Source organism: Eleutherodactylus coqui, chromosome 2 (genome assembly GCF_035609145.1).
Source record: "Eleutherodactylus coqui strain aEleCoq1 chromosome 2, aEleCoq1.hap1, whole genome shotgun sequence".
In the NCBI taxonomy this organism is placed as follows: domain Eukaryota; kingdom Metazoa; phylum Chordata; class Amphibia; order Anura; family Eleutherodactylidae; genus Eleutherodactylus; species Eleutherodactylus coqui.
Genome location: NC_089838.1, coordinates 284,564,723 through 284,580,118, shown reverse-complemented (window position 1 = coordinate 284,580,118; position 15,396 = coordinate 284,564,723). Strand labels below are relative to the sequence as shown.

General features: G+C 45.6%; 1 protein-coding gene across 1 annotated transcript in view; it reads right to left on the bottom strand.

Annotated features, from left to right (window-relative positions):
- The window catches only part of VAMP8 (vesicle associated membrane protein 8), a 45,707-nt gene extending 36,778 nt beyond the window's left edge, over positions 1-8,929 (bottom strand). The window contains exon 1 of the mRNA XM_066593113.1: positions 8,839-8,929. Within this exon, the coding sequence (XP_066449210.1) occupies positions 8,839-8,853 (15 nt within the window). The 5' untranslated portion in view covers positions 8,854-8,929. The remainder of the gene's footprint in view (positions 1-8,838) is intronic.
- Between the last annotated feature and the right edge of the window lie 6,467 nt (positions 8,930-15,396).

Below are 15,396 nucleotides of genomic sequence, written 5' to 3'. Positions count from 1 at the left end.
GATCCCCACTTGTAGCCAAAAGTGTCATCTTTGCCTACAGCAACCAATCATCCTTCCTTTTTCTAGGGCAAGTTAGGAAACTAAATGTAGAATTTTACTGCCATGGGGAACTGCTCCACCCCATGTCCTCAGACATCCTCATACATGAAATGAGCCGTGTATATGGCTGGTATAAATGTAGCTTACAAATGCAGTAGTATTTTTGTTTTATCTTGGAGAAACTGGATTTCCCATAAAATGCTATGGTCGCTATTTGCTGGGGATCCGTGGTGCGGGCGCCCGCCGTGGTTTCCGCAGCAGATATCCGTCCGTGGGCAGGACCCCTTAGGGTGTGTTCATATGTGCAGGTTTTGTTCCGATTTTTTAAAGCCAAAACCAGGTGAGGATCATAAAAAGGAGAGCAAAAAAAAGACAAAGAACGGATACAACTTCTCATTTTTGGATTCACTCCTGGTTTCGGCTTCATGAAAAAATATCTAAACAAAAATGGTACATATGAACACACCCTTTTAATGTTCTTCCATCATAGATTTGAATTCCCCTCCTGCTAAGCCTGCGCACACAATCTGCAGCCACGCCAAGCCACGAAATACCACAAAGCCATTTGCAACCAAACAACTTATGTGCGGTCACTTAGACCGTGCAGACTTCCTTGTGGTGTGGTTTCGGACACACCTAGTCTTTCATTGCCATTTGTTCAGATCCACCCAGTCTGAACTGCATCAAGTGTGTCAGGATGAAAACTATTTCCTATGAGGAAAGCATATATAACTGTATCAGTGAATAAACAGATACATTTAGCATGGAAATGTTCCTAAAAGAGGGAAGTTTCAATTGAATGTATGACTCCTCAGATCTCCCCCGCCATCGATGAGTAGAACCAAGTGGTACTGCCACCTTCACATCAGTACCTGGAACAGCAACATCCATACAAGTGTGGCCATTGATGGTACTGCAGCTGAACCCAGTTTACATGGCCTGGAGGTCAGACCTTCTCCAGGGAAAAAAAACTATCAGTTTAAAACGTTCAGTGCTTCTTAAAAGGTTTTCGTTTCAAGGGAAGTTTTAGCATTTTAACGGATTGTAAAACGGATTGATATTTTTTTCCTTTTTGTATCAGTTTTCCACCTGCCATTAGCTCACCTTTAACTTTTTTATTTTTTAAGAGCTCCTCCAAGTGTTAATCAAGTCTAAAACTACAATGCAAAGTCATTATGAGTTATATTTCATATATATATATATATATATATATATTATACATACACACACACACACACACACACACACACACACACACACACACACACACACACACACACACACACACACACACACACACACATACATATAAACACACACGTGTGAGGCCCTCCTGACTTCCATACCAATGGATGATTATTGAGGAAAAGGATTGAGTATGTTGAAATTCTACACTCGATCCTTTTGTCCGCCCTAGAGATACATTAGCCAAAGTCTGAGACCTGAGCTTGCCTCCTAGACAGGAGCTGAGGCTCCCAGATAAGAGACAATTCATTGCTGTGCAACGGGAGAACGCAGGGTGGTATGCAGACAGCTGGGAGGTATTACTGTGGCATTTCTGAAGAGGGGCACAATAGTCTGCAAAGAGTGGCTGCCAAGAGGGGAGAGGCAGCAGGAGCTGCCAAGAGAAGACCGTAAGAGACTGCCACTACTAGAAGCTACCAGAGGGACCGCGCTATGTGCACAACCCAGCGGGGGCATCTGTGCTGTGACAAAAATCCAAGGGAGCCTTAGTAGAGTTGCGCTCCTGACCCCAGACAAGCCTGGGCCGGTAGTAGTGACGACTCCCACACGATGAACTGTAAGTGAGGTCATCCTCAATACAGAAATGAGGTGTGCACACAGTCAGGGACATTATTAAGTAGTCAACAGGCCTGTTAACGAATCCAGGAGACTGCACCGTTCAGTGAACTGCTGTTACATATGCTGCTTTATTTTGATCGAGACATTATTTAGAGGGCAACGTGTGAGCAGGCGACTACAGAGACGTCTTCAAGAGAGTTTGAACGCTGTGTTTCTAAAAAAAAAAAAACTATACTGAAAAAAGTAACATATTAACCCTTTAAAGACTGTCCTATGTTACCCGATTCGTATTTCTGTCCTATGGGACTGATCTCTGTGCACAATATGAAATACTACTGGAAGAGCACTATTAATATGCTGTACAAAAGTATCAGCAAGGTCGGTTTCATATCTGCGTTGGAACCGCCGGCCAGAGATTCGGTCACAGGTCCTGCGCAAGATACCGGAAGAATAAGAATAAAAGTATCTTACTTATTTCTTCCACCGTGCCTGTCATAGGCGCACATTGCGTAAGTGCAAAAAATATTCCACTGGACTTGACTGAACACTAATCCTCGATACCATCTACCAACTGCTCCTCATCTAGATAGCCCTCCTCCTCTTCCTTCAAGATAAAACACATGAATGTTTAACTACCAGGCAGGATAAGAACCCTTCTGTCATACTCCAGCTGAGACATAACGAGGGCGCGGTTAGCGGGGCGGAAGCGAATAAGGGCGGTAAGAAACGTGCGCAAGTTGTCTGAGCTGCTTCTATTTCAGGCATCTTCTAAATGACATGTCCCTGAGGGTGTTGTGTATATGAGTGGCCAACAATACCACTAGTGGTGTGCGAACCAGACACTTATCATAAGAGGTCTGATCAGTGGTCTCACACACAAAGTCACGCACCCTTGTTGGGCTCCTAACCTGCTACTGCTCACAAAAGATGATGGACCCATTAATGTATATTCACTTCAGGTGTTTTTAGACGGAACAGCTAATGTGAAAGACTGAACGATTCTCGTTTGAACAAACCAATGATGTATCTGCCTGTCTAAACAGGCTGCACGAGAGCCAACGAGCTAGTGCTGGCGTCATTCATTCGTTCGTCTAAAAGGACCCTTAGGTCCAGCATGACAAATCCCTCTCGTCCTAGACTAGTGCGACGGCTAGAAACACAGATGCAGTTTTTGATGGAAGTAGTAAACAAACAAAAAAAAAGTTGAAAGTCTCCGTTTATAAAATTAGTCGATTTAAGCTAGAGGTGGTACAACAGGGTGCTAGAGCCTCCATGCCTGCCCGTATCACATCCTGTATCCAAGCTAGAGGTGGTGCAACAGGGTGCTAGAGCCTCCATGCCTGCCCGTATCACATCTTGTATCCAAGCTAGAGGCGGTACAACAGGGTACTAGAGCCTCCATGCCTGCCCGTATCACATCCTGTATCCAAGCTAGAGGCGGTACAACAGGGTGCTAGAGCCTCCATGCCTGCCTGTATCACATCCTGTATCCAAGCTAGAGGTGGTGCAACAGGGTGCTAGAACCTCCATGCCTGCCTGTATCACATCTTGTATCCAAGCTAGAGGTGGTACAACAGGGTGCTAGAGCCTCCATGCCTGCCCGTATCACATCTTGTATCCAAGCTAGAGGTGGTACAACAGGGTACTAGAGCCTCCATGCCTGCCAGTATCACATCCTGTATCCAAGCTAGAGGCCGTACAACAGGGTACTAGAGCCTCTCTTCAGGGGGTCAGTTTCCCATAATAAATGATCCCTTTGCTCTGATACTGTAATCACTTATATCAACATTACAATCACACAGAAAGTTTTATTCCATCCCAACTTCTTCTAGGGGGGGATGATTGAGTATATGAGAAAGTTGCTTAAAGGGGTTGTCCCGTGAAAGCAAGTGGGGTTATACACTTCTGTATGGCCATATTAATGCACTTTGTAATGTACATCGTGCATTAAATATGAGCCGTACAGAAGTTATACACTTACCTCCTCTGGTGCTGGCGTCCCCGTCTCCATGGCACCGACGAACGCTGCCTTCTCCTTCCATTAGACGTGCTTGCGCTGTGCGGTCTTCTGCTCTGTTGAATGGGGCTTCTCCGGCGTGCTCGCGCCGCCGAGGTCTTCTGCGCATGCGCAGACCAGCTCTCTGGTGCGAGCACGCCGGAGAAGCCCCATTCAACAGAGCAGAAGACCGCACAGCGCAAGCACGTCTAATGGAAGGAGCAGACAGCGTTAGTCGGTGCCATGGAGACGGGGACGCCAGCACCGGAGGGGGTAAGTGAATAACTTCTGTATGGCTCATATTTAATGCACGATGTATATTACAAAGTGCATTAATATGGCCATACAGAAGTGTATAACCCCACTTGATTTCACGGCACAACCCCTTTAAAAGCGTTGTGCAGCCTTATACAACGAAGAGCTCTGCAACATACTTCATCAGTTGGGTGCAATTTCCTGCCAACTCTGGAACCAGGAAACTAAATGCAATAATGAGTGCCCTGTCAGTGACGATTTCAGTCGCAAACGTTTGTTTGAAAATTGCGTAAGACAATACCGCATGCCAAATGCACTTACTTCATTCATCCAGAATGGTTGCCAGTTTTGTACTTTGCACTCCGATGAGTTTTGCTTGTCCCCAGGATATGTGGGAGCAGCAGAAATATGTACATACCCTGCGGCTGGGTTGACTCAGGACATTGTTGTGGCATTTATCTGCTTAGTACATAACATAAGATACCACACCAAGGCTGGTTTCACCCCGGCGTTGGGGATTCCACCTTCCTGTTCCATTTGGAAAAGTGGATAGGGGGAATCCCCACAGCAGAACGGCTCTGTCTCTGGATGAAACCGGACAGACCCCGCATTCCACCCGCCTTTTGGACAGAAGAAAAAGTGCTACATTTAGCGTTTTTCCCCTCCGGTATTTTCAGCCGGGTCTATGATGGAACCTCCAATACCTAATAGACTTGTTTTACCATTTGCTATACCCTTTCCCCGGGGGAATTGGATAAAAGCTATATATCACTGATTAGTAAGGCTACAATATGGCTACTTCCAGTAAAACCAGGCGAGTTGACAACAGATAACACTACCTATAGATGCAAAGACCTATTCCCAGTACAACAGGCATCTCCTTCGGTACTCAACGCGTTTCCCATGGTGATGTACGCCCACCAAGTTATCCCGATAGCCTAAAAAACTAAAAATACAGGCGCGTTTCACACGGCCAAAGTGTGTTTGGGTTATTAGTCCCCTTAACGGACATGGATTTGCAAACTAACAGCATTATAGGTTCCCACAATGCAATTAGTTCAGATCATTAAGCCTGCAGCCAGGATTTGCACACATATTACAGGTGCAAAAAGGCGCCCATATAATGTTAGTCGGAAACTGACCGTAAATGGGGTTGTCCAGGGTTAGAAAAACATGGCTGCTTTCTTCCAAACACAGCGCCACCCTTGTCTGTGGGTTGTGTGTGGTATTGCAGCTCAATGCAGCTGGGCTGCAATACCAGACACAGCCCACGAACAAGGGTGGCGTTGTGTTTGGAAAAAAGCAGCCATGTTTTTCTAACCCTGGACAACCCCATTAAAATTTTATACTGTTCCAACTCACATGGACATATTTGCGCACCCAATACACAGAATAGAACCCACATTATGGGTGGAAAAAAAAGCCTTCAACATGCTCTATCTTTGTGCACCCCAAAGGCCCATAGGAGCCAATGGAGGGGGGTGGGCGGCACACCCAATAACTGCATAAATCGCACAATACTCAGCACAATTTCGTTGGATAATCGCACATATCTGGTACGAATTAGGCTGCACGGCTTTTTACATGCGGCAGTTTTCAGCCAATCAGCTTCTAAGCATCAGTCTTAGGCTGGGTTCACATGGGGCGGAAATCTTGCGAAATGTCTGCAGCGGGAACACATGGAAATTCCGTGAGATTTCCGCAGCTGAAGTCCCAAGACATTTGGCGGGGGTTATGAAAGCGGCTTATTCTGCTCCGGTCATCTCTACCCATAGAGAGAGCCCGCAGCAGAAACGGCGATACAATTGACATGTTGCAGCTTTTAATTCCATGCAGCATGTCAATTTCAGCGCGGCTTGGCCACAACGGACTGTCTGTAGCGTGTGGACGAGATTTTTGCAAATCTCATCCACTTTGCTGCTTAGTCTTGGGCTTAAGATTGCAAGTGAAATTTCCGCTTGAGCGCAAGCCTGCGCAACCCCATAAAAATCAATGGGATCGTTGTACCGCTGTTAGCACGGTACTCGGGACGTTGCGTTAATCGTGGGACAAAGCAGCGAGTGTGAGAGCAGCCTTATGCTATTGGCATACAAGCGTATAAAAATGCATGTGGCATCGGATATTTCTTTCCAATCCATGCCCAGTTCCGTATGCCATCCATATTAGGGTGTCCATATTTTTGTTTTTACTTCAGCGTGTCACTTTTTTTCTTTTTCAGATGTGAAAAACCTGAAACAGGCGCAGTTTTTTTTTTCGGAACTTTTTAGCAAAGGATTCATAAAACACGGGCGACATATTGGCTAGAATAGGCAAGTCTCATCCTTTTATCGGAGCAGAATATTGCTTTAGTCTTAGGCTTGAGGCACAAGGCCATATTTTTGGGCCATGTACAGCACACGGCTCGATTAAAGCCTGTGAGGCTATACACACGGGATATTTTTTAATGTGGTCCATGTCGAAAAAATCTCAAGGCCTGTCCATTCCACAGACAAGAGATAGGACATGCAATGCCCTTCAATGTGCGTTCTCCATGTATATCGGACCGGAGCCTATGAGCTGACCCATGTGGGTTGCACCAGTGTCCTTTGGGCGCAGCTCGCAATTACAACAGTGTGCCACTAGCCTCAGAGTGAGGGTTATATTACAATAGTTGCACCCAGTTCCGATTTCATCCCCGGGGTGCCAGTCTGATGTGTATCTGCCCTGTAAACCGCATCCAGTTGTAAGTGGCTTTCTATAGTTCCGTAAAGAATCCAGAAATCCAGAATTGCTTATTACGCAACAATGCAGTGCTCAGACACGCAAAAATACGCTAACGATCATGTGACGCCAACCTAACTGGAAGCTCCCAAATGCAAAATCCGTGCCAGGGCCCTACCTACCATGTGCCATTTATTATGGGGTCTTTGAGCCTCTCAGGCTTCAGGCAAGAGGTGCGACTGCCATTTCTGCGCCCCATATGCCTGTTTTCTCAAGTTCTTTGCCAAAAGGACATTTAAAAAAAAAAATTTTTAAAAAAAATCACAGAATGTGATTGCTTCCTACGGGCATCTGCATTTACCCAGAGGCCAATCTGACTACTCGGCTGAGCGCACATCTAAGGTGAACAACCCGTCGCCAGATATTTGGCTGGTAGCAGCTTATCTCCTTGGGGAAATAAAGAGAACAAAGAGTATATTGTTGCAGTTCCCATAGGCGCCGTCACCCTGCTGGCCCAGACTCCAATGCCAGAGATACATGCAAGTCCTTGTATCACCATATATGTGCCGTTCAGAGACCTAGGAAAGCTGGGGAACAGCCCCTATGCAGACTGCGAGGGAGGCTGTATTAGTGGTCACCCAACTTTTCTTGAAATATATCTAAGAAATAAGACGTCGCTGTAAACATTCAGCTCTTCGTCTGCAACTTATGTGGCCAGTACTTTGACCCTCAAGGACGCCTGAAAAGTATACAACCTTTGGACTAAGATGTAGCCAAGAAACAACTTAAAAAGGTCCACTGGTAACTTATTTATGGCCAACTAGTCATAAGAAAGGGTCCAATGTGCCATTTGCTACATTGTTGTTCTAATGCAACTACAAAAAGTTTTATCGGCTTCTGGGAAAGCTGGGTGAAGACAATATATATACCCAGCTTTCCTAGGTGCAGATAAAACGGATGACTCTAGGAGCAAGGAATTTTTTAAATACGTGGTGTGACATGTAAACCATTTCTGGTCATGAAGGGGTGGCGGGCCACTGCTTGCCCTATGTGTCACTGTCACATATCCTGACGTCATCGCACGCACACACCTAATCTGCGTCCTGGAAAGTCTACAGTGCTTTACCGCCACATGCAGTGTATTAACTCCATCACTACTGGGACACGAGACCTTGTAGGTGCAAACGGAGACGTCATGGCGGTGACATAAGTTGGAGTCATTAATTGCCTCTGTGGAGGAATCTACACTCTCATTGACACACAACATCCAAGTGTTGATGGGACAAGCAGGAAATCATTCGGTATACAGCAGCTGTGTCCCTAACAACAGCCGGCTCCTAGCAATATACACAACCCATGTGTGCTGCAGCCTGAAGTCAACAGACAAAGTCCAACAAGACTTCCCGGTGTCCAATATCACTTCTACTAAGTACAAGCACCATGACCAAGCTACGGGGGACTAGAAGTCCCAGCACCCCTAGTTCTAAATTGGCTACAATTGTTACAAAGTATTCATAAGGAAGAAGTGTCCTGACTTGACAGTAGAACTAAAAGTCTCAGACCATGAACATTGCACCATTATTAGTTTCCCCGCGGGCCCCCGGCTTTTGTAGGACTACAACCCCAATGCGACAGAGTTTGCATTTCAAGTAGAAGGAGCCAAAACTTTAAGTTTCTGTGGCACTTTATTGTTCCCCCGACCCAACTTGTGGGACCACAAGATCTTGAAGTCTGAAGTCCTACTAGTGGGTCCTCTAAAGGGAATATCTCATCTGATCCTGGCTTTAGTAGAACTACAAGTCTCACAGACCCTACATACCGACCAGTACAGCTAAAGAGGTTTAGAAATGGGATACGACTTGCACACATTAAACTTTATACTTAGTTTTCGGAATGTTTTAAGTCTCCCAAAGTCCCCTTGAGACAGACAGATCCCCCACAAGATCTTCTTTAAAGTTCTTTGACAAAGTCCCAAGTGTCTCAGTCCTAGTTTTTCCATGTTCCTGACCTGCACCCCCCTTATTCCATGTGGACCCAGCACTCACCGGCCTCCTGTCCATGACTTCTCGCTCCCCCTGTTTGCAGCAGTCTCTTCCTGTTGTGTGAGAGTTATGAAACTAGCCCTTCCTGTTCTGCACTTGTCATGCCTCCTCCCTTCTCCGCAGGAGGGAGTGGTGGAAGGAGCTCACCTTTCTTCAGGTACAGCTCCAAGAAGCTTGCCATCTCACCCGCTGGCTCAGTTATTACAGATGTGTGTTTATTCCACCCGGTCAAGTCCCAAAAATCCACAGCCCTTTGCAGGCTGCATGCAGAAAAATGTGTACAAGGTCAGCGTCACGCGGGCGTATTTGTGCGCACAAAATTTGCATGCGTAATACACAGAGAATAGAAGACATTGATTTCAATGGGTTCGTTCACAAGCACGTATTTTTCTGCACATTTCGGTCGCGCAAAAAAAAAAACGCAGCATGCAAAATATAGTAGGAGATGCGTGAAACACTGCGTAATTGCGCAGGGAAAAAAACATAGACTAATTAGCTATTTAAATCGGTGTGTATTTTTTTGCGGGACCCAAACGAACATGAACATGCCTCGCGGAAAAATACAGTAAAATACGCCAAGCACGCAAAAAAAAGCATTGTTCGTTCCACAAAATCACAACACTCATGTTAGCGCAGACACGCATACGCTCACGTGGCACCGGCCGTAGGCCTCTGTTACACAAACGTGTGTGTATTTGCGGAAGAAACACTGCTTTTTTTGCGAGCCGCTGTACTTCTGCGCGGGAGACATATGCATTGGCTAGCAACCAAAAAAAATTGAAATGGCTAATTAGTCAAATGAGTTCCTAATCTGTTCTTTTTCCTGCGCAATTACGCAGTATTTCACAGAGATCCCAGCGTATTTGGCACACATTTGCGCATCCCCATATGGGGACTTTTGGTGCACAAGTGCATTTTTCTTGCACAACTGAAAAGTGCAGGAAAAAACGTACGTGTGAATGAGTTCATTAAAATCAATGTGTTCCTTTCTCTGCGTATTGCATGTGCAAATGTGCAAATACCAGGCCTACGCTGTACAAATCTGACAAGCAAAAATCATGGATTCGTGGCATGTCCCACACTTGGATACAAGATGTGATACAGACGGGCACGGAGGCTCTAGTACCCTGTTGTACCACCTCTAGCTTTGATACAAGATGTGATATGGGCGGCCATGGAGGCTCTAGTACCCTGTTGGGCCGCCTCTAGTATGGATACAAGGTGTGATACGGACGGACATGGAGGCTCTAGTTACCCGTTGTAACGCCTCACACTTGGGTACAAGATGTGATACAGGCGGGCATGAAGGCTCTAGTACCCCGTTGGGCCACCGCTAGCTTGGATACATTATGTGATACAGATGGGCACGGAGGCTCTAGTACCCTGTTGTACCACCTCTAGCTTGGATACAAGATGCGATATGGGCGGCCATGGAGGCTCTAGTACCCTGTTGGGCCGCCTCTAGTATGGATACAAGGTGTGATACGGACGGACATCGAGGCTCTAGTACCCTGTTGTAACGCCTCACACTTGGGTACAAGATGTGATACAGGCGGGCATGGAGGCTCTAGTACCCTGTTGGGCCACCGCTAGCTTGGATACATTATGTGATACGGATGGGAATGGAGGCTCTAGTACCCCATTGTAACGCCTCACATTTGGGTACAAGATGTGATACAGGCGGGCATGGAGGCTCTAGTACCCTGTTGGGCCACCGCTAGCTTGGATACATTATGTGATACGGATGGGAATGGAGGCTCTAGTACCCCATTGTAACGCCTCACACTTGGGTACAAGATGTGATACAGGCGGGCATGGAGGCTCTAGTCCCCTGTTGGGCCACCGCTAGCTTGGATACATTATGTGATACGGGTGGGCATGGGGTCTTTAGTATCCTGTTGGCCCACCGCTAACTTGGTTACAAGATATGAAACAGGTGGGCAAAGAGGCTCCAGAACCCTGTTGTACTGCCTCTAGCTTGGATACAAGATATGATACAGGCGAGCATGACGGCTCTGGTACCCTATCATACCGCCTTTAGCTTGGATGTGATGTGATATGGGCAGGCCTTGAGACTCTAGTAACCTGCTGGGCCCCCCTCTAGCATCCTGTACCCTGTTGTAGTGCTTCACACTTGGATACAAGATGTGTTACGGATGAGCATGGAGGCTCTAGTACCCTGTTGTACCACCTCTAGCTTGGATGTAAGATGTGATACAGGCGAGCATGGAGGCTCTAGTACCCTGTTGTGTTGTATCTAGCTTGGATACAAGATGTGATACAGGCGGGCATGGAGCCTTAAGTACCCTGTTGCACCGCCTCTAGCTTGGATACAAGATGTGATACGGTGGTAATGGAGACTCTAGCACCCTGTTGGGCACCACTAGCTTGCATACAAGATGTACTACAGATGGGCATAGAAGCTCTAGTACCTTGTTGGGCCACCGCTAACTTGGATACAAGATGTGATACAGGCGGGCATTGAGGCTCTAGTACCCTGCTGGGCCGCCACTAGCTTGGATAAAAGATGTGATACGGGCAGGCATGGAAGCATACAGGTTCCGTATGGTATCCTACAACATATCGGTCCACATTTGCTGTTACGGAGCCTCTAGATCGTGTAAACTCGTAGGCTGTTGAAGTTGGTGTCCTAGTTGATCCCACACATGTTCTATTGGCGATAAATCTGGCGACCGGGCAGCCACGGAAGGGGGACAATGTTGTGGAGAAATTCCTGTGACACCTTTATCCTGCTGGGAAATGCCTCTTGGAAGTCACCATGAGAGGAACACATGTGGCTGCAGGATGTCCTGAACATATCGCTGAGCTCGTACCACTACTAGGGGTGACTGATTGCCGTATGTGATGCCCTCCCAGACCATCACATCAGCAGGGGGTAGTGTGCCGCTCCACAGCAAAGGCAGGATTAAGGCGCTCTAGGTTTCCAGACAGGTTGATCCAGGAATTATTCTGACTGCCATTATGGAGTCGGGAAGGAATTTTTCCCCCAAATAGGCTAATTGGCTTCTGCTTCATTGGGGTTTTTTGCCTTCCTCTGGATCAACAAGGATGGAGGTTGAAACAGGCTGAACTAGATGGACATTGTCTACATTTGGCCTAACTCACTATGTTACTATGCATGTTAGACACGTTTCTAACACCGCGTTCAGCGCTGATCTGTGAGGCCCCATTGAATTCAATGGCTGCATTGTATCATGGTTAGAGCGGCCTAAGGATAAGAGGAGTAAGTTTATCATTCGTATAAATTGGTGTCATGGGTATCAGTCTCATATTTTTAAAAAATGATGTCCTTAAATGGCATTTTGGTCGTTGAATGCACTACTGGTAGTTACATAACAACCTAAATTAATATTTTTTGTTTCTGTCCAATAGCCATTATTTGGATCAGGTCTCATTTTTCCTAAGCCTGGACATTGAGGTCTGGTAAGGTTAGGTTCCTGTGTGGGGTCGCCTTCTTTGGGCAGTTACTCCACTTTTCCATCCTTAGATTAGTGTTTAGGACGGTTTAGGCAGAGAAATCCACCACAGAAAATCCACACGTCTAGCATGGATTTTTGCCATAGAATTGCTGCAGCTTTGCAGAGGGCATGCTAGGGGGATAGAAAACATCAAGGGCCCCAAAAAAAACGCATGAAGAAAAGAAATATGGATTTTGATGCAGGATTTTACCTGGCCCATTATTCTGCTAGTTGTGAAAGCACCTTTACATTTTTTTTGTTGCTTTTATGTTGTTTTCTTTTTAGGGTGTTTTTTGGCATGGGAAACACTGAAAATAATGCTCCATCTAGAATATGCTGTGATTCTTGAAAAACACCATGGGCCCAAAAAAACGCCCCAAGAATGGAGAAAGATGGCGCAAAAAAAAACAACACAGTTTTTGGTGCGTTGCATAATTTCCAGAAGACCCACAGCAAATCCACATCTAAATGGTGTCTATTTTGCATCGGATTTTATTGTGGAATCGCCAGGAACTTTAAAAGGATTCTCTCATTATTAAAAAAAAAATCAATACTTAGCTATTCCTCCACAGGCAGCCTTCTTACTGCATCTTCTCCCTCCCGATCTTCTGCAGTCCCCGGGTCACCTCACCGCAAGCTGACGATTCTTCTTCTTCCGGTGACAAAGCGTTCATTGCCAGTATACTCCTTCCTGCAGGGCAGTGTATGCTATGTCACTAGTGATGTAGCGTTCATAGCCTAGCAGGGAGTGCCGATCTATTGCTGAGACTGCGCATGCACGCTGTCTCTCTGCAATAGTATATGAACACTCGCTGTCAGTCGCAGCGGAGGATCGCTACTTCCCCAAAGTGATACAAAGCGGTTTTAGATAAAACTGCTTCGCATCCACGGGGAAATCACATGCTGCGAGCGTGACATCGGACTGTGATTCATGGTCCAGTATCCCACTCACCCGTTTGAAGTTAGCCTAAGGGTACATACACACCCCCTTCCATCCGATTTTCGGCCCGAGCAAAATAAATTGCAGTATGACCTATTCTCGCCTGATTTTCGGATGAGACTTGAACATGTCAATGTGCGGTGTTCATCACATCGCACAGAACACGGACGGGATATCCCAAGCGCTGTCTGATGCGATTTGCGCCCAAGAATCTTGGGAGCAACTTTCAAAACGCCCGCGTGCATGTACCCTAAATTGGCATGTTGTGAATTTAGAATCCGTAGTATTTTTCATAAAGCTGTGGATTCGGTGCGGAAATTTTCTGCCCCATGTAGAAGAGATTTTTTAAGTCTTGTCCACGTGGCTTGTACTGTAACTGCTGCAGAAGTTCCGCAGTATTTACGCAATGTATAAGGCTTATTCAGACGACCGTATAAAGGCCGGGTATTCACGCCAGCCGATATAAGGCATCCCTCTCTGCAGGGGGAGGAGGCTGGAAGAGTCGGGAGCAGTGCACTGAGCTCCAGCACCCTCTCCGCCCCTCAGCACTATTTGCAATGAGAGGAGGCAGAGAGGGCGCTGGAGCTCAGAGCACTGCTCCCGACTCTTCTAGCCTCCTCCCCCTGCAGAGAGGGACGCCGTATATCAGCCGGCATGAATATGCGGCCGATATATGGTCATCTGAATAAGCCCTAACGGTGACAAAGGGGAAAATGGAAATATGTCATGCTACTACATACCACTAGATGGCTCTTCTGCTCCACAGGGATTCACCTTGCTTGACTTTCATGTTTGTGTTTTTCTAAGGCCTTATTTACATAAGCGTGTCCAATTTTAATGGATGTGTGTGTGTGCCCCTGTGACAACTGTATGCATTTTGTGTGCCGATTTATTTTAAAGGTCCATGTGTTATCCGTTTTTTTTTCTCATGTGCAAAAAAAAAAAGACCCAATTTTTTTCATAGAATTAGCAGTGATCAATGAAAAAAATTTTTTTTTGCACACACATTGAATTGAATGCTGACTGCCCTTACCAGACCGGAGCAGGTCATGCTGAGATTTTTTTTTACAATGTTTGTATTGCCCCAACAAAAAAAAGTTGGGTACGGTGTTAGCCAGTCGAGCAAAATGTGATTGTTCGCAGTAAGAGAAAACAAGTAATCTTGTAGATATGATACCTTTTAGGCCTTGTTCACACGGGCTACAAAATCTAGCCACATTATTTTTCTTGCAGCCAGGCCTTAGATTATAGCTTTGGCAGTAGGATTTCCTACTGTCAAAGTTGTATCACACCGCACGAAAATCACGTTTTCATGCGATGCAACAGAGAGGAAGGCTCCATAGGGAAACATGGGCTACAAAACCTCACGAGTTGCAGGCATATTGCCGGACCCACAAGGTTTTTGTGTCGCGTTGTTGCATGCTACAAAACCGCACATGTGAAGTAATCCATAGATTCTTATACATGCGATTTGTAGCAATGCGACAAAATCGTGTGGCTTTGTCGCCCATGTGAACGAGACCTAATGTCTAACAAAAATGCATATTGTTTTAGTAAGCTTTCAAACTTATGCAAAGTTCTTACTCAGGCTAATAGAATAGATTTGAAAAGGAATATATATACATATATACACACATACATATGAAAAGGAACAGACATGGTATGATTAATTTGCCCATCACAATTTTTTTGATTTGAGATTCTAATAACAAAAACTTGGGCTAACAAACACACTCAGTTCGTGGGGAGTCTAGACAAAGGGACTAACCACAAGTCAGAATTTCAGGACAAAGTGGATAAGTAGTACCCCAGACAAACTGACGCACCGATGAAAAGAGTCCATACTGCAGTATAGTATAACTGTCAACAACAACTTTACGCCTGAGTAACTGAAGATAGATTTAAGGTTCCAGAGCTAAAAGGTTCTAGATATAGAAGAAAGTAGTAGCTTCTAGGTAAGTATTTGATATCTAGGTTTATCATAGTTTCAAAGGTTCATAGAGATTCTAGATCTATTCAGAGGTTTGTATATATATGAATTGTATCGTATTATAGATCAATTAATTCAGAGGTTCAACGCATTTCACTGTCTATTGAGACAGTTCATCGGGAACTAGGTTATTGTAATTTTACTATCGGAAA